Source organism: Arvicola amphibius, chromosome 14, assembly GCF_903992535.2.
Source record: "Arvicola amphibius chromosome 14, mArvAmp1.2, whole genome shotgun sequence".
Classification (NCBI taxonomy): Eukaryota; Metazoa; Chordata; class Mammalia; order Rodentia; family Cricetidae; genus Arvicola; species Arvicola amphibius.
The window spans coordinates 5963953-5982309 of record NC_052060.1 but is presented as its reverse complement, the minus strand read 5'-3'; the positions used below and the strand labels follow the sequence as shown (position 1 = coordinate 5982309).

Sequence of the window (18357 nt, the reverse complement as noted above, 5' to 3'; positions counted from 1 at the left end):
GGGGTAGACCAAACAGAATAATGGGAGAAAGAAAGCAGAGTCAAGCAGACGCTATGAAGCTCCGGCCTGAGATGGATGTAGGTTAGAATCTTCCTGGTAAACTATGACATCGTGATGATACACAGATTACTAGATATGGGTTAATTAAGATGTGAGAGTTAGCCAAGAAGAGGCTGGAGCTAATGGGCCAGGCAGTGTTTAAATGAATACAGTTTCCGTGTAATTATTTCGGGGTATAAGCTTGCTAGCCAGGCGGCTGGGAGCGGGGCTGTGGGAGCATAGCGCCACCGTTCCCTCTACTGGTAAGGAATTTTTCTTCCATTCTGAAGGTTGTCTGTTAGTTCTGATAATTGTTTCCTCTGCTCTACATGAACGTTATTTTCCTGTAGTTCTGTTTGTTGTACTTGGGGTTAGTTCCTGTACTGCTGGTATCATTTTTAAAAAAGCTCTGAGCTGGGCAATGATGGCGCACAGCTTTAATCCCAGCACTTGGGAGGCAGAGGCAGGTGGTTTGAAGCCAGCCTAGTCTACAGAATGAGTTCCAGGACAGGCTCCAAAAAGCTACACAGAGAAACCCTATCTCTAAAATAAAAATGATAAAATAAATAAAAATTTTTAAAGCTCTGGCTGTACAGCCCTGACTGTCCTGGAACTTGTTATGTAGACCAGGCTGGCCTCAAAACTCACAAGATATCTGCCTGCTTACTATATCTGGGATTAGAAGCATGGCCAGTTTTGCCAGCTCCATTTGTTGACTAGGCTATCTTTTTTTTTCCAAATTGTGTTTTTGTCTTCTTTGTCAAATGTTAAGTGAGCATAGTTTTGCCACTATCCCCATTTCATCTGTCTGTCTGTTTCATTCCAGGACCAGCCTGTCTTTATCACTCTAGCTCTTATGGCATAATTGAAGTCAGGTGTTGTTATACCTCCAGCAGGTATGTTCTCACTCCCTAGGAGTACTTTAAACTAATTTGTAGTCTTCCATGGTCCCATGTGGCTCTTATATTGTTTTCTCTAGCCCATGAAGTATGACATGGGAATTTTGATATGTATTGCATTCATCCTATGTATTAATTTTTCAGTATATATCATTAAAATATTGATTATACCTATCAGAAATATGGAATGTTTCCCCTTTATTTAATATCTTCGGTGATTTCCTTTCTCAGTATCTTGAATTTTTAGGGTAGAGTTTCTTTCGTTTTTTTTTAAAAACTCATTTATTTATTTGTGTGTGTGTGTGTGTGTGTGTGTGTGTGTGTGTGTGTGTGTGTATGAGTACTCTGTCATGTACACCAGAAGAAGGAATCTGATCCCATTGTGAATGGTTGTGAGTCACCATTTGGTTGCTAGGAACTGAACTCAGGACCTGTGGCAGAGCAATTGAGAGCTCTTGATTACTGAGCCACTCTCTAGCCCCTGATGTAGGGGGTCTTCTGTCTATGTTACTTTCATTGGTTAATAAATAAACTACCTTGGCCTTTGATAGGCCAGCCCTCTAGGAGGGTGGAGTAGACAGAACTGAATTCTGGGAGGAAGAAGGCAGTGAGGCAGATGCCATAGCTCTCCTTTCCGAGATGGACGTAGGTTAGAATCTTCCCTGTAAGCCACCACCTTGTGGTGCTACACACATTAATAAAATGGGTTAATCAAGATGTGAGAGTTAGCCAGTAAGAGGTTAGAACTAATGGGCCAAGCAGTGTTTAAATGAATATAATTTGTGTGTTGTTATTTTTGGGTATAAAGCTAGCTGTGCGGGAGCTGGCAGGAACGCAGCCTGCCGCTCCTTCTACAAGCCTCAAGGTCTTTCACTCTTCAGCTAATATTCCTAAATACTTAATTTGGGGCAGAGATACTTTGAATGGGATTTCCCCCTAGTTTCTTTCTCTGAGGGTAGACAGACTGTTAGTGCAGATGAGCGTTGCTCTAGAGACAAGTGGAAAAACAAGAAGCAGGAGCTCGGGGACGCAGCCATGCAGTTTATAAGCAATGCGTCCTCAATTATAGTCTGAGAGACAGGGCTGGAGAGATGGCTCAGCGGTTTAAGAGCACTGACTGCTCTTCAGAGGAATTGGGTTCAATTCCCAGCACCCACATGGCAGCTCCTTGCTGTCTAGTACTCCAGTTCTAGGAGACCTGACACTCTCACATAGACAAACATGCAGGCAGAACACCAATACACATAAAATAATAAAAGTAAATTTAAAAATTCTGAGAGAAGGGGTTGGAGAGATGGCTCAGAGGTTAAGAGCATTGCCTGCTCTTCCAAAGGTCCTGAGTTCAATTCCCAGCAACCACATGGTGGCCCACAACCATCTGTAATGGGGTCTGGTGCCCTCTTCTGGCCTGCAGGCATACACACAGACAGAATATTGTATACATAATAAATAAATAAATATTAAAAAAATTCTGAGAGAAAGCTGATGCACACTCTTAATGCCAGCTAATCCTAGCACTTGGGAGTATGGAGCAGGTAGTTCTCTGTGGTTTTGAGGCCATCCTAGTCTACAGAACTAGTTCCAGGACAGCCATAGCTACAGGAACAAACCCTGTCTAGAAAAACAAAACAAACAAGAACCCCCCCAAGATATATGAAGTAATGTAATGATGAACCCTCAAGGCTTTCAGAAAACAAGCTACTAACCCTACACATAGTAGACAGCAAGAAATAATGCAGACTAGGGAAGAAGGTAATGAAATTGGGATTAAAAGGACAGTACACAAAATCAAAGAGGTGGTCCTTTGAAAAAGTTAGTAAGATAGACAACTTTTAGCTAATCTGACAAGAAGAGAAGTCAGAAGTTAATAAAATTGGAGGTCAAGGGTTGTCGCTACAGTGACCTCCAATGATTCCGAGCATCCTTAGAAATTACTGTGAGGGCTGGAGAAATGGCTCAGAGGTTAAGAGCATTGACGGATCTTCCAGAGGTCCTGAGTTCAATTCCCAGCAACCACATGGTGGCTAACAGCCATCTATAATGAGATCTGGTGCCCTCTTCTGGTGTGTGGGCACACATGGAAGCAGAATGTTGTATACATAATAAATAAATAAATTTAAAAAAGAAAGAAATTACTGTGAAAGACTGGACTCTGAAAAGCTGGATAACTAAGGAAATTTTCTCAACTCATATTATCTACGTAGATTAAGCCCTAAAGTTACAAAAAAAAAAACCTCAAAACAGAGCCGGGCGATTGTGGTGCACGCCTTTAATCCCAGCACTCGGGAGGCAGAGGCAGGCGGATCTCTTTGAGTTCGAGGCCAACCTGGGCTACAAGAGCTAGTTCCGGGACAGTCTCTAAAAGCTACAGAAGAAACCCTATTTCAACCCCCCCCCAAAAAAAACCCTCAAAACAGACCCTACAAGTGTGAGATTAAGCTGTTTATAAAAGCCTTTGCTCACAGGAAAGCCCAGGATCAGACAGATTCACTGCTGATTATTTATTTATTAGAAATTTCCACCTCCTCCCCCTGATTTTTATCAACCTTCCAAGGAGGACCTCCCACCAAGTCCTCTTAACTTGTTCCATAAGACAGAAAGTGAAAGCCGGGCTTGGTGACATACGCCTGTAGTCCTAGCACGTGGAAGACAGAAGCAAGCAGAACTCTGAGTTGGAGGTGCAGCCTGGTCTACATAGTGAGTTCCAGGACAGTCACAGCTGCATAGAGACGCCTTTCCTCAAAACAACAAACAGGAATACAAGGTGAAAGGATACTACTCAATTCCTTCTGTGGAGCTCGTGCGGCCTTGTTACCAGAACCAGATAACGACACTACGGAATATAGAATGCAAAGTATTTTTAAACTTGTTCTTCCTGTGTTTTCCCTGAGCTAGTTGAAATCTAGAAGTGCTATCAAGCTGATCTTACTTTTTCTAGCAAGGATATTTTAGATAGCTTTGTGTGTTTTCTATTGCATCTTTATTGGGACACATATAAGCTCTGGTTATTCTCCTTTTATAATTTAAAAACATTTTTCTTCTAATTTGAGATAGGTTTTTTTTTTTTTTTTTTTTTTTTTTTTTGGTTTTTCGAGACAGGGTTTCACTGTAGTTTTAGAGCCTGTCCTGGAACTAGCTCTTGTAGACCAGGCTGGCCTCGAACTTGCAGAGATCCGCCTGCCTCTGCCTCCCAAGTGCTGGGATTAAAGGCGTGCACCACCACCGCCCGGCTGAGATAGGTTTTTTTTTAAGATTTGTTATATATACCATGTTCTTCTGCCTGGCTGCAGGCCAGAAGAGGGCGACCAGATCATCATTACAGATGATTATGAAGCCACCTGTGGGTGCTGGGACTTGAACTCACCAGAACATCTGGAACGTGAGTCATCCTCAACTCCCGAGATAGAGTCTTATGTATATGCCCAGTTTAACCCTAAGAACTCCGCATTCCTCCTGATCTCTCCTGCCTACATCACCCAAGTGCTGGGACTACCAGCCGTATGCACAGGAGAACCCCGAGACACACCATAATTATCACCCTCATTGACCTCTCTCTTTTAGAACCAACCGTGTGAGCACAAGCACCAAGTCACAGCACTGTGTGAAGGTCAGAGGAGACTCATGGAGTCAGCTCTTCCTTTCACCATATGGGTCCTGAATCTAACTCAGTCGTTATGCTTGGTGGCCTTACCCACTGAGCCCTCCCTCTCCCTTGATGCTCAAAAGTGCTCCAGAGATACCCTTCCAAGTTGTCACTTGCATTAGTGTTTATCCTCCTGCCTCAGCTTCCCAAGCCCTGGGAATACAGGTGTGTGTCAGGCCCTGGCTTGCAATGCTTGCTTGTCTGGCACTGAGCTGTGACTTTTCCAGTTCTCCATGCACTTTATCTGCAGGTCTTTCCTCAAGTGTGTCATAGATGTGACCCCAGTCATCTGAGTCTCCGTCCTCTCTGCTGTGACAGGTCCCCAAGTCTGTCCTACTGAACAGGATGTGCAACTTGCTTTGACTGTCGCTTAGCTAGACTAAGAAACCCCTAGGGCATCAGAGCTACAGTCCTTTGGCTGTGTCTGCATGGGAGCTTCCAGAGAGAGCTGAGGGTGCAGTCTCGGCTCAGCCATGGGGGTGGGGTCCTGGACCAAATAAAAAGGGAGAAAGAAGCCAACTGAGCGCCACCATTGCCCCTTCTCTGCTTTCCGTTCTGTTGAGACAGGAGCCAATGGCCTTCTGCACCCATGCCTTCCCCACCAAGGTGGGCTGCATGCCCTGAGCCACAGGCACTGCTTCTTGTCAGGTATTTCATTATAGCATCAAGGGAGTAAGCTAATACAGAATACTAGTACCTGGGAAATGGGGTCTCTAGTGTGGCTTCCTGACCTGTGGCATTCCTAATCCCACTGGTTGAGATTAAGCACCACCCACCACAGTTTTAAAGCTAAATTTTGAAGCAAGCTTTAATAAAACACTGGTCGGGGGATGGATTCGGTCCAGGTCCATTACCTGGCGTTTCCCAGGAAATGGCCCAAGTCACATGAGTTGTTTTGCAGGGGTTAAGGAAGGCCAAACCCATCAATTTTCACCGGCATTGTCTCATGAGGTTCAATCAAGAGGCAAGAAGGGACACATCATGACAGATTTCCCTGCCCCCCCCCCACATCCTTTTTACTTCATTAATTCAAGGGCACATTCTCCGGTGGCAGATGGGGTTCAAAACAAGACTTATTTAGGGGCGGTTCTCTCCTGCCTTCCCAGTTCCCAAATAAACCACTCTGAGGGGCTTAATATTAATTAAAAACTATTTGGCCTATTGCTACAGGCTTATTTTTTAACTAGCTTCTACAACTGAAAAGGTAATATACTTCCATTATTCTATATTTTACCACAAGGCTTGTGGCTTGTTGCTTCACATCTTGCTTCCCCAGTGACTGCTGTCATCTCCCTGACTCTGCCTTCTTTTTCCCTTTGTCTTTGTTTGAATTTTTCACCTGGCTGTATTCTGCCTGGCTATTGGACAAATTAGCTTCTTTATTATCCAATAGTAATAAACCATATTTACACCATACAGAAGGGGATCCCACATCAGTACATAAGGTATCTAAAAGATAAGGCTTTATGTATATGATATTGAAATTTCTAAGATCAAAGATAAAAACACTGAAAGCAAACTGTGTTAAATCCGGGGAGTTGATTTTTGTTGTTTGTTTTGTTTTTGAGACAGGGCTATTCTGTGTAACCCTGGTTGTCCTGGAACTTACTGTAGATCAAGCTGGCCTCAAACTCACAGAGTTCCATCTGCTTCTGCCTCCTGGGCTCAAAGGCGTGTGCCGTTATACCCTGCCCTGGAGTTGGTCTTCATGGCTGAGAGCTGGGGATGCCCCTTGGTGTTTCTCTGTATGATTGTGTTCCATTCCGCTCTGATATAAATAATGCTGGTTTTTGAAAGAAAAAGAAATCAACAGAGTTCCTGGCTGCTCTTTATACAAGGACTGGCTTAAAGAACAAAATTGTATGTCTAATCAGGTTTTATTTAAGAGTGTTCAGCTTTTACTCAAGTTTTATGTAAATAATACACAGTAATTAAAAATACCAGACTGGTGGAAATGACCTGCTGTGTCTTCAGTAACCATAGTTGGAGGCCTCTATGGATATGGCCAGAGATATCCTCTTAAAATGTCCACTAAGTTCCAGGGGACTGTGGGGGCATCTCCTGAATTGTCCTATAACTGTGAGGAGGCACCTGTTCCCTTGTTCTGAGAGGGCATGGAGACCTCCTCCAGTGAACTATAACCTGTGCACGGTCTACAAAGAGGAGCATCAAGACAGGGAAATATTCCTCAATGCTTCTAAGAAGCACGGGCTTCTCCTCACATAGATGGAAAAACTGGGAAAGGAAGGTTAGCGCAGCAGAGGGTCCTCTCGAGTCTAAGTGACCCCTGAGGACAGATTCTAGCGGACCTGACAGAGTGTATTAGTTACTGTTCTGTTGCTGTGATAAGACACCATAACCAAGGCAACGTACAGAAAGGAGAATTTACTTGGAGCTTACAGTTCCAGAGGGAGAGGAGCCGTCACCACCACGGTGGGAAAACATGGCAGGCACCAGGCAAGCCTTGTCCATGTGTCTCTTGACAGCAATAGAACAATAGCCAGGACACTCTTGGTTCATAATAAACACTTGGTTAACTTGTCTATCAAGACGTACTTTATGCTGATATTCAGCTGTGCTGGGAATTAAGAAGTTTCTATTCAAAACAACCCCAAAGTATTCTTCCTTTAGGACCCTCCCACCCTCAGGAGGTTTCACTTTTCTGTAAGAAATCTGTCCACGCAAGCTCAGAATGGTGGCTTGGTGATGAGGTCAGTTCAGGCAGCTGGGGGCAGTAAGGGTCTCTCGCGGGAGGAGATGCTGCAGAGGAAGTGCTGGGTGGTAGAGGCGAAGGGGAGTCAGAGCTGCGCTGGGGTGGGTTGTTCAAGGTAAATGTCTGAAGACTTTAAAGGGAAAGAAGGCATGATGCATGAGATTGTTTCATGGGGAAAATCATGTGCTAGATGATACAGCACAGCACAGACCGAGGAACATACAAAACAGAACATAGCCCTGGGGAGACGCTTGGAGGGTAAAGTGTTTGCCCCGTGTGAGGACCCGTGTTCTAGTGGGGGGGTGGCCTGCCTGTGAGCCCAACACATGGGAAATGGAGACAGAATCCCTGGAGTGAGCTGGCTTGTCATCCTAGCTGCAACAGCAAGCTCCAGCTCCAGCCAGAGAACCTGTCTTCATATATAGGGTGAAGAGTGAACAGGGAAGAGACCCAGGATCAGTCTGGGCCTTACATGTATGTACACACACATGTACACATGCTTGAACACGCACACACATATACACACCACACTCATGTGCTTGAACATGCAGAATACACACACACATATATATATACACACCACACATATGCTTGATATGCACACATATACACACTACATGTACACATATGCCCAAAAACATTGACATATCTCAGGTTCCCTGTGGTAATACTTAGGTTTCCATGGCCATAAAGGGGGAGATGTTGGACATCACGGGCATCATGTTGGGATCACTGGCACAGACTAGTCACTACGACGTCCTGGAGTCTACTTCAGCCTTCTGCATGCAGAAAGTGGCAGAGGCTGAGGACTCGACCCCTCCTCCTCCATGACAGTGCTCTGAGGAGGACTCCACCCCTCCTCCTCCATGACAGTGCTCTGAGGAGGACTCCACCCTTCCTCCTCCTCCATGACAGTGCTCTGAGGAGGACTCCACCCTTCCTCCTCCTCCATGACAGTGCTCTGAGGAGGACTCCACCCCTCCTCCTCCATGACAGTGCTCTGAGGATAGGCGCAGCATTTTATTTCTTGGGGCTTCAAGAGCTCATTTAGGAAGAGCACAGTGACAACGAGCAACAGTCGTGAGATGCTACTCAGCAGATCTCACTAGTCTCAGTGTGGCCTTGGAGAGTGGGGGCCAAGCGAGCAGAGTGAAGCCAAGCTCCTCAGAGAGGGCTCAGAACATAGAGGAGGGGCTTTGGGGCGAGCCTTCAGATCCAGATGTCAGAACTGCAGTCACCCCCTGGGTACCGAAGCTCATGAGCCAGTGCTGGACCAAGGGGCTACCTTCCCGAAGTCCACCAGGAAAGTTGGGGTTCAACTTGAGCCCTCCATTTTTACAGTGTCTACATCAATTTGCAGCATCACGGAAGCTTCCCTGGAAGAGGAGGAAAGGGTGAGAGGTGACAATGTGACCAGCACCCCCACCCCAAGATTTGGTGAGGATAATGGGTTCCTGGGAGGGGCAGGGCCCACATGGGCCATCTGTCTGGTAGGGCACAGGTGGAGTTCTGAGGTTGTCTTCAGAGGCCACGCGATCCTTCTGGAGGCCTGGTGGAGAGGTGACGCTTGGACACTGCCGCCTCACCTGATGAGGTCGGGGTAAAACTGCTTGTCCCAGGCGCTGTACAGTGACGATGGGGTGACGTACAGACGCTTCCCATCCAAGCTGAGCTGGATCATCTGAGGGGCCTCCAGGGACCTCGTTTTCCCTGGGAAACAAGAGGTCAGACTCCAAGGGACACACGGATTGACTAAGGGGCTGGCACATCGCCTGGGTCCCAGCGCATCCCCCCCAGATTCTCCTGGAGCATGGATCTGAGGGGCCAGTGAGGCCAGGGCGATGTTCTCACCTTAACCACTAGGGGCTCCGCTGACTCTTTAACTCTTGGTCCTCCAGCACCTCCACAGGGCCTCCTTGACAATGCTGCCCCAAGGAAGATCTGGGTTCAGGGTGCAGAGGACAAAAGGGGGCAACAGTGAGAGATACAGTGACGATTAATGTCCACATCAACCTCACAGGTCTTGGAATCAGCGAGGACACACATGCCCTGGAGTAGTGTCTGTCTGTGGGCATTTCAGAGAGCTCTAATTAGGAGGGAAGATGCACCCTGAGCAGGAGTTGGGTCAGATTCCAGAGCAAATAAAGGGGGAAGACAAGCTGAGTCCCCGCATCCAACTCTCCCCCTCTGTGACCGCACTGTGATGTGACCAGCTGCCTCCCGTGCTGCCGCCGCAACCTTCTGGACTACGATGGACTCTGCCCCTGCTCAGAGGCCTGAGCTGGGATAAACCTCTCCTTCCTTTGTTTCTGCGGGATATTTCATCACAGAAGAGTAACTCATACAGGTGTGGACATTACAGAAGAGCTGTTTCTCCTTGACTTAGAATCGTGTGTGTGTGTGTGTTGTGTCTGTTGTATGTGATAGCATGTGTGTGAGTATGTGTGTGTGTCCTGTGTGTGATAGCGTGTGTGTGTGTGATAGCGTGTGTGTGTTGTGTGTTAGCAGCTCACCATGGAACTCTGGCTTCCCTGAAACTCACTATGTAGACCAGGCTGGCCTCAAACTCACATCCACTTCCTTCTGTCTCAAAGGTGTGCTCCTCCACACCCAGCTAGCATCCCTTTAGTTTCAGACTCGTTCCCTGTGCTCAGCCAGGACTCTACAGTCCTGAGCCTGTACTTTGGCTCACATTTTTGCTTTTCCTGCTCCTCCCTTATCTCCCCAGAGAACCTTCCCATCCTCTCCACCTTGCCCAGACTCCTCCACTAGTGCCCCTACCTGCCCAGCAAGGCGTGGTTTCTGTGGGTTAGAGATGTCATACTGGCGAATGTCCCCATGCAGCCAGTTGCTGAAGTAGAGGAAGCGGTCATCCAGGGACAGCAGGATGTCAGTGATCAAACCTAAGGAGTGGGTGGAGGGGCTTTTAAGGAGTCTCCTCTCCCCAGGCCAGGACCCCACCTGCTGACTCCACCCTCTCCCGGAACTCACCTGGCATTTCGGGCAGCAGCCAGCCCTTCACTTTCTTGGAGGGCACCTGGATCACCTTCTCCACTGACCAGGTGCCTCCCTACATTGGGGAAGGGAGGCAGGAAGTGGGCTGAGAACTGTGGACAGGGAGGGAGCAGACACTGGGCCTTGTGGCTAGGGTCTCCTTCTCTGCAAGCCCCTAACGCAAGGAGCATGACTGCTTCACCATGGCCCTGCCATTGCTTGTCAGAGTGCCTGACAGAGATGCTCACTATGTACACTTTTTTGTTTTGCTTTTTGAGACAGTCCCATGTAGTCCACGCTGGCCTCAACACCTGTTCCCCCGGCCTCCACTTTCCAAGTGCTGGGGTCACGTGTGTGCCACAGGACCACCTTAGGTTTTGAATGAATGTATCTATATGGCCACTGATGCTTCAAGCGTCCCTATCAAAAGTCATGCTGAAATGTAATTACCATTGTGAGGAATTAAGAGGTGGAACCTTAACTGGGTTTTTGAGAAAAGGTCTCACTATGTAGAAGAGGCTGGCCTTGAACCTGCAATCTTTCTGCCACCACATCCCAAGTGCTGGAGTTACAGGTGTGAGCCATTCTGACTGGCTAGGTGGGACCTTTTGGTATTGTTTATTGCTTTATTTAGCTTTTATTTTGTTTTATACGTATGAGTGTTTTGCCTGCATGTATGTCTGTGTACCACACGTGTTCATGGTACCTTTGGAGGCCAGAAAAGAACTTGTGTCCCTGAAACTGAGTAAGTAACAGGCAGTTGTGAGCTGCCACGTGGTTGCTGGGAATTTAACCCAGGTCTTCTGGAAGAATGGCGAATGCTCTGAACTGCTGAGCCGTCTCTTTGGCCCCTGTTTATTTAATGAGACAGGGTTTCACTACATGGCCTTGACTGTCCTTGAACTTGCTACATAGACCAGGCTGGCTGCCGCTTCAGAGATCTGTCTGCCTCTGCCTCTGCCTCTGCCTCCCAAGTGGGGGGATAAAAGCATGTGCCACCACCTGGGGACAAGTGGGACCTTGAAGTGATTAAGTCAGAGCTCACGGAGGATGGGTTCACCTATGAGAGTATCATGGTTATCTTGAAAATGTGTTCATTTATAAAGTCCATTTGTCTCTTGCATAGGGCTCTCTCATCCCGAACCACAAGGAAACCTTTCCCAGAAGCCATTCCTCAACCCTGGAAGGCCTAACTTGAGTCCTATGAGCTATCTATTCCTCATCACTGTCCCGCCTGTGATACTCAGTTGCTCAGTTATAGCAACAGAAAACAGACTTAGGCAAGGTGGAAATCAGTCTGGCCCAGAGAGAAGAGAGGCCAGCCACATATCAGCATTTCTTCCTGGGAAGCCTTAGGCTGGTGGGACCAACAAATGTGGACGCTGAAGACTGGGAGGAAGTCCTGAGGAGACTCGTATGTGTGTGTGTGTGCGTGTGTGTGTGGGGGGGATGTTTGGGAGGAAGTCCTGAGGAGACTCGTGTGTGTGTGTGTGTGTGTGTGCGTGTGGGGGGGGGGATGTTTGGGAGGAGGTCCTGAGGAGACTCCTGTGTGTGTGGTGGGGGGGACTCAGACTTACCTCATTCTTGTAGAACCGCTGGATGTTGGAGCTGAGGGTGCAACCTACAAAGCCCTGGGTGGCATCTGGGTCATGCAGGAAGCGGACCTCCAGGGGGATGAGCCCATCCTTCATTTTTAGGGTCTGGATAACCTCACGACGCTGCCAGTCCCACACATGTAAGTGGCTCCCATACAACCCTGAGATGGGAGGGGACAGGGACCAGAGGCTGGGGTCAGAAAGGATGCGAGGGCACAGGGAGAGGCAGGGCACCGACTAGGATGGAGAGCTGGAAGTGGGCACCGAGGACGCTTGAGCTGGGTGAGCACTCTGCACCTGGCATGACTTAGCCTGTTAAGAGTTGGCCCTGGTGCTGGTTAGAGACCTGAAAGCTGGCGGGGGTGGGGATGGGGTGGGGGGCGGTGAGCCAATGCTCCTGACAGACGAAAGAGTATTCTCACCGGCCTCCACGTGAGCAGGGTTGAAACCATCTTTGAAGACGTTGGGAGCGGCCCACTCAGAGCTGATCATGACATTGTGTCGTGGTTGGTACCAGAAGTCATAACCCATAGGAGCAGCCCCTCCAGGCTTCTCCCACGTGCCTTTCACCTCGAAGGTCTCCCCATCAAGCAGCACAAAACCCCCTGAGCAGGGAATAAAAAGAGAAAGGGAACTTGGGTAGAGGCGGTGAGCTATTGCTGTCTTTCCCACCCAGCTGGCCAGATCCTTGAATTCAGATGCCCGCGTGTCTGTTTCAGAGATGGCAGGTGTGAGGTAGGGCCCCTTACTCTGTGTGCTCCCTCTTAGCAACGTTTGCTTCCCTTAGAACTCTGGGGAAATGTCCTCCCCCTGGACAGAGAGCTCTGGGACTTGGCCCCTTAAGCATCATTTGCCCAGGCTGCCACAGCTCCAGTGGTGTTCTCCCCACAGGCTAAGTGTCCTCGTCAGGGGAAGAGTCCCAGGCAGCCACAGGTGGAGCTCCAGTCACGGACGCCAGCTGTGCTCTGTGGGCTCAGTACTTTTTCTCCCGCCCTTCCTCCTCTCCTCCTCTCTTTCCCTTGGCCCCCCTCTCTCTCCTCTCTTTCTTGTGACAGGTTTTTTTCTCTATGTAGTCTTGGCTGTCCTAAAACTCACTATGCAGTCCCACGCTAGCCTCAAACTCGCAGAGATCTTACTGCCTCTGCCTCCCTAGTTCTATGATTAAAGGTGTACATCACTGTGTTCACATATATTTTTCTAAAATCTTACACACACACACACACACACACACACACACACACCCCAAGCCAAATACTGTGAGGTTTGCTCATGAATTCACAAAGGCAGGCAGGCATTACATGATGTATTTGCTAGGTTTGTGTGTGTGTTCATATTTTCATGGCTATAAAGATATGACTATGCCTTCTAGCAAACTCGGCAGTCACAGCTCATCTTGTGTGAGTGTCTGTGTGTTGTGAATGTAAGTGTGTGCATGTGTGATTGATTGTACTGGGGGTTGAACCTGAGACCTCAATGATAGGCAAGTGCTCTATCACTGGGGTGTTTCTCCAGCTTCTTATTTGTATTTTGAGACAGGTCTTGCTAAGATTCCCAGACAGGCCTTGAGCTTGTGATCTTTCTACCACAGCCTAAAGTATCTGGCATTATCTCCTGCATCAGCAGATCCAGCTGAGCCTCGTCCCTGTAGGAATAGTCGAGACAACTGATATCACTTGCTGACGTTTTAGACACTGGGTGGGACTCAGCCAGCCAGTTCTCCCTGGCCCCTCACTCCATTGCTCCCCGGGCTTTGGACATGATCCTACACAGACAGATGTTTCCCATGCCTCTTATCTGCTATGGTTTTGCCAAGTCCACAGTGCCAGCAGGTACCTTTAGCATTACCCTGGGGGTCCCCCAAGGTGCTGATCATCACCTCTCCGCTGGCCAGGCAGTGGCTGGTGTGCAGATTGCCCACGTTGCACTTGGAGTGGATTTCACTGGGTTCAATGACCTGGAGAAGGTGAGGAGTGGGGTCTGACTTTACAGAGCCAGGAGTCTCCACCCCCTCCTCCCATTCTCCCTGCTTTGTCTGTGAACCCTGTTTTCTTTTCTTCTCCCTGAGGGAAGACAGCAGGGATTCAATCTGGTAACTCAGAGAGCAGCAACAGAAAGGCAGGAAAGCCATCACTAAATCCTCAGTCAGAGAACATCAACCTTCCCCATCTCTTGAAGGCACTCCAGCACCTGGGGCCCCTCCCATGCTAGTGTTAGCTCTGCATCCTCAGCAGCCAGCTGTGAGCATCTGGTGCAGAGGGCTTGTCCAATGCAGTGTTGAGAGGAAGGCCTGGAGCTCCTGCCTGAGGAAGCCTTGAGCTCCTAGCTGGGTGGGGGAAGACGGGTCTCTCCTCCCCCTCAAGAAGAAGCCTCCTCTTCTGGCACCCAGTCCACACTGCTGGATGGTGCCAGCCCAGCAGGCTCGGGTAACTTCTGAGGTCTCCCCTCCCTGCTGCTGAGCCAGACCCCGTATAAGAGCTGGAGGCAGCTGGTCCAGAGACTGGTGGGCCAGCAGGTGCAAGGGTCTCCAGCCACAAGGACAGAGCACTTGCCTTGTGCAACTTCGGGGCACGAGGGTCAGAACCCACGTCCACCACGTAGACTCGGGAGGAGATGAGACTGGGTAGCATGAGCTTGGTGCGGGACTTGGTGTTGTCCCCAAAGCAGCTACTGCAAGTGTTCCATCCCGAGTGGTGCAGCTCATCCTTCAGGTAGGGCATGGGCAGCCTGTGGATGACCTGGGTGCAGAGGGGCAGGAAGTGCTGCTTACCCAGGCTGTGCCTCTCTAGACTCCCTTTGGGCTTGGAGCCCAGCACAGGCCGGGTTCCAGCTCAGCACCCTGGGCAGTGAAGAGCTTCCAATGCCATTCCAAGGGGGGATAAAGAAGGGTGGAGTTAGGGAACCAGAGCTGCACTGGGAGTCTTAGGGGAGCCAGCGACCATACCTCACCTCACCTGACTGTAATGGGGAGACTTTGGGTCAACATCCACAGTGGCCAAATAATCTGGGGCCTCGATGCCAGTGTTTCGGTAAATACAGGGCAGGTAGACAATCTCCTCCCGGGGTCCTGGGGAGTTGAGAGGGGGTTATGGTAATGAGCTGGGCAGAGGCAGCCCGGGGTGAGCTAAAGGGCTAAGGCTAGGCCTGAAGTCCTCAACCCTACCATAGAGTCAGCAGAGGATGCTGGCTCACACACACGTTACCTTTCATGGCCTCACCAGGGGTAGGGTAGCCTGGGCCACACTTTCCGCATTTTGTGGCTGTGGAAACAATGGGAGTGTGTTAGCTGGAGCCTTTCTGGAGCGTGCAGTCTCCCTCTCTCCAGCTGTGACGCACACCTGGCATACGAGGGCCGACCCACTGTGGCCTGGATCCTCTCTCCAGCCTCACCACGTTGGCCTTTCCATCCCCATCCCCCAGCTCTGATGGGTGTGAAGCTGTGGTGAGAGAGTGGAGTCACATGACTTGGACGTGGACAGACACTCTGGCAGGGTGGCAAGCATTTGGACAGTGGCTGTGTGCCTAAGAGTTATGACATTGACTTTCATTCCATCTCAGCCCTCCTGGCTGGTCATAGGAATGTGGGAAAATTATCTAACTCAGTGTCGACTTCATCTGTGAAAAGCAGGTAACGAGAGGCACAGTGGGCTGGGCATTGTGACCACAACTATAGGAGCAAAAGCTGGAGGGACAGGAGTTCAAGACTAGCCTTGATATACAGCAGAAAACTGAGTAGGGGCGCATGCCTTTAACCCCAGTATTGGGGAGGTAGAGGCAAGCGGATCTCTTTGAGTTCAAGGCCAGCCTGGTCCACCTAGTTTTGGGACAGCCAGGGATACGCAGAGAGACCCTTTCTTAAAACAACAAACAAGCAAAACTGAATTAGGGCAGCTGGAGAAATGGCTCAACGGTTAAGTCCCCACCAGGCCACTCACATTCACCTGGACGGTCAGCTCTAGGGAGGTCAGATGCCTCTGACCCCTGTGCACAGCTTTACTCAACAGCAGCCCACAACAGAGAACCAGCTGCCTGTCCTTGGGCACTGGCCTAGCCACCACAGCTGCAGGGTGAGGCCCTCCTGACCCTCCAGTTACCAGGTTCACAGGACAGCCACCAGGATTCCAGCCAGAGAGCCTGGGCCAGACCTTGGAGGACTGGAATTGGGAAGGGGCTGATGTAGATGGAAAGAAATCCTGGCCTGGAGTTCACAAGAGCTGGGCTCTCCCTCCTGCCCTGACCCAGGGCCTCAAGGGAGGCAGGAGAGGGGTTGGAGAGATGGCTCAGCGGTTAAGAGCAATGGCTGCTCCCAGAGAACCCAGATTTGAGTCCCAGCACCCACGTGGTACCTAAGAACTGTCTATAACTGCAGCTCCAGGGCATCTGGCACCCTCTTCTGGCCTCCTCGGGCATATGGTATACATGTGTGTACACAGACGCCAGCCACACATCCAGACACACAAAATCAAAACACTAAGAAAACAGTAAGAAGCAGTCAAGTCCAAAGCAAAGCCTGCTGCTGCCTGGGAGCCCCATGTCTGGAGAGCACAGAAGTAGGGAGGCAGCGACAGCCCTGTAGAATCCAGAAACCTGGCTTCATCTGGAAATTCTTACCATGTAGCTCAGGTTGGCCTCCAACTCACCAAGATCCTTCTGCCTCAGCCTCCTGAGTACTGGGTTATGCCCATGAGCCACCACCCATATTTGGGGAAGGTGAAGAGAATCAATAAAAAGCATATTTGAAGCCCAGCACTCCTGAGGCATAGGCAGGAGGATTTCTCTGAGTTCAAGGTCAGCCTGATCTACATAATGAATTCCATACTCAAAAAAACCACACACAGAAACAAAACCCCAACAAAACAACAACAACAAAATAGGGGAGCTCATTTGGGGACTGGACAGGTGGCTCAGGGGTTAAGAGCATTTGCTGTTCTTGCAGAGGACCATATGGTTCTTAGCACCCACATGGCACTCACAGCTGTCTGACACCTGGCCTCCATGGTCCCGGGACACGTCTGTGCCGCACATATATACACATAGGCAAACACTCATAAAATAACAACATCTTTAAAAGAGGAAAGACATGGAGGAGGGTTGTCCCGCTATCCCAGGGTTTGGCTCCAGGCTGCTAGGTTGTCTTTCTTTGTAGGGTATCCTCCAGTCCTAAGCATCTCCAGCAAGGTCTCTGGCATTCTGAGTTTGGGGAACTCAGGGAAAGTTCAAGTGGGTTTCCTCTGCCAGGCTGGCCATTGGGAAGGGCCAGCTGCAGGGGACCTCAGCATTCCCTCCCAAACCCGAGCCTCAGCCTGACTGCAGGAGCTCACAGGCAAAAGGATGAGAGCTGTGGGACTCAGGAGGGGCTGAAGCAGCTCCTCAGTGGGCTCCTGTGGCCGCCCTGACCTCCCAATGCACTGGTGATATGGAGCAGCTTGAGAGGTCTGGGCTGTGAGGCTGTTCTGTGCCTCCCCAACAAGAGACAGACCCAGTGTCTGTTTGCTAAGGTGACAGATATTGTCACAGAGATATTGGGGCTCTTCCCAAGAATCCCCACTCCCCTTAGAGTTTCTCAGTTAGAAAGAGGCTCCTCTGCCCCGTCCCTTGCTCTCTACCCCTGCTCCTGTCCACCTCTCCTGTCCACTGCCCTTGCCCCTGCCTCTGTCTCCTGCCCCTGCCACCTACCCCTACCCTGTCTGCTGCCCCCGCCCCCAGCCCCTCTCTGCAGAGGCTGGGCAGGATTCCCAAGGACCACTTCTGCAGTTCCTCCCTGCTCCTTCCTCAGAACTTGAGCTGGACTGAGAAGCAGGAATGCCTGAGTGTGAGCTGCGTATGCGCATGCCTGCAGGGTAGAGAGAGAGTCCAGTTCTTTCTTCACTGCCCTCTCCAGTTTTGAGTCATTTCCTGGAGGAAGAAGGACCCTCTAATCTTGGGGTGAACTAGCCACGGCTTTGAGAAGCCCCTTTTCTTACCCATGCTGTTGGCTGACACTCTGGTCCTGCAGGATTTGCCAGGAATGGGCAGAGCTTGCCAGAGACCAATGCTGGCGCTGGAGGCAGACTGCACAGGGAAGGGGCAAAGGGAGGGAATTTATGCAACCAATTGGGGGAGAGGTGGGGCAAGGGGAGGGACCTGGCTGCCGTCCAGGGTACACTATACAGGGCTGCTGGCCAGGATGCTATCAAGTGGCCTGGCCATTCAAGTTACAGGGTGTGTGGTGTGTGAGTGTGAGTGTGTGTATGTGTGTGTGTACACACGTAAATACATCCGTGCCGTTAGTGGGTACCTATGTATGTATTAAGTTTGTGTGCCTGTGTAACATTCTCCTGTGGGTTCCCACGCATGTACCTTTATGTTGGTGTCTGCGTGGGTGTGAGTTGGTGTGTGCCTGTGTCTGGATGTGTACATGCTTGTGTGTGTCCACGTGAGCAGATACCATGTGAGGGATGTGTTTATATGTCTGCAGTCACATGTTCCTGTACTTTC

The 18357-nt window shown here is 49.8% G+C and overlaps 1 protein-coding gene across 1 annotated transcript; it reads right to left on the bottom strand.

Moving 5' to 3' along the window:
- Positions 1-8643: 8643 nt before the first annotated feature.
- Positions 8644-17947, bottom strand: LOC119801192 (methanethiol oxidase). The gene is made up of 11 exons (XM_038311673.2): positions 17844-17947; positions 15084-15140; positions 14835-14947; positions 14433-14618; positions 13717-13837; positions 12306-12488; positions 11866-12044; positions 10286-10364; positions 10076-10197; positions 9146-9235; positions 8644-9024 (listed from the first exon to the last, which is right to left on the bottom strand). Exons 1-11 carry the CDS (start codon positions 17845-17847, stop codon positions 8644-8646), a joined length of 1515 nt encoding a protein of 504 aa, XP_038167601.2. The 5' UTR covers positions 17848-17947.
- Between the last annotated feature and the right edge of the window lie 410 nt (positions 17948-18357).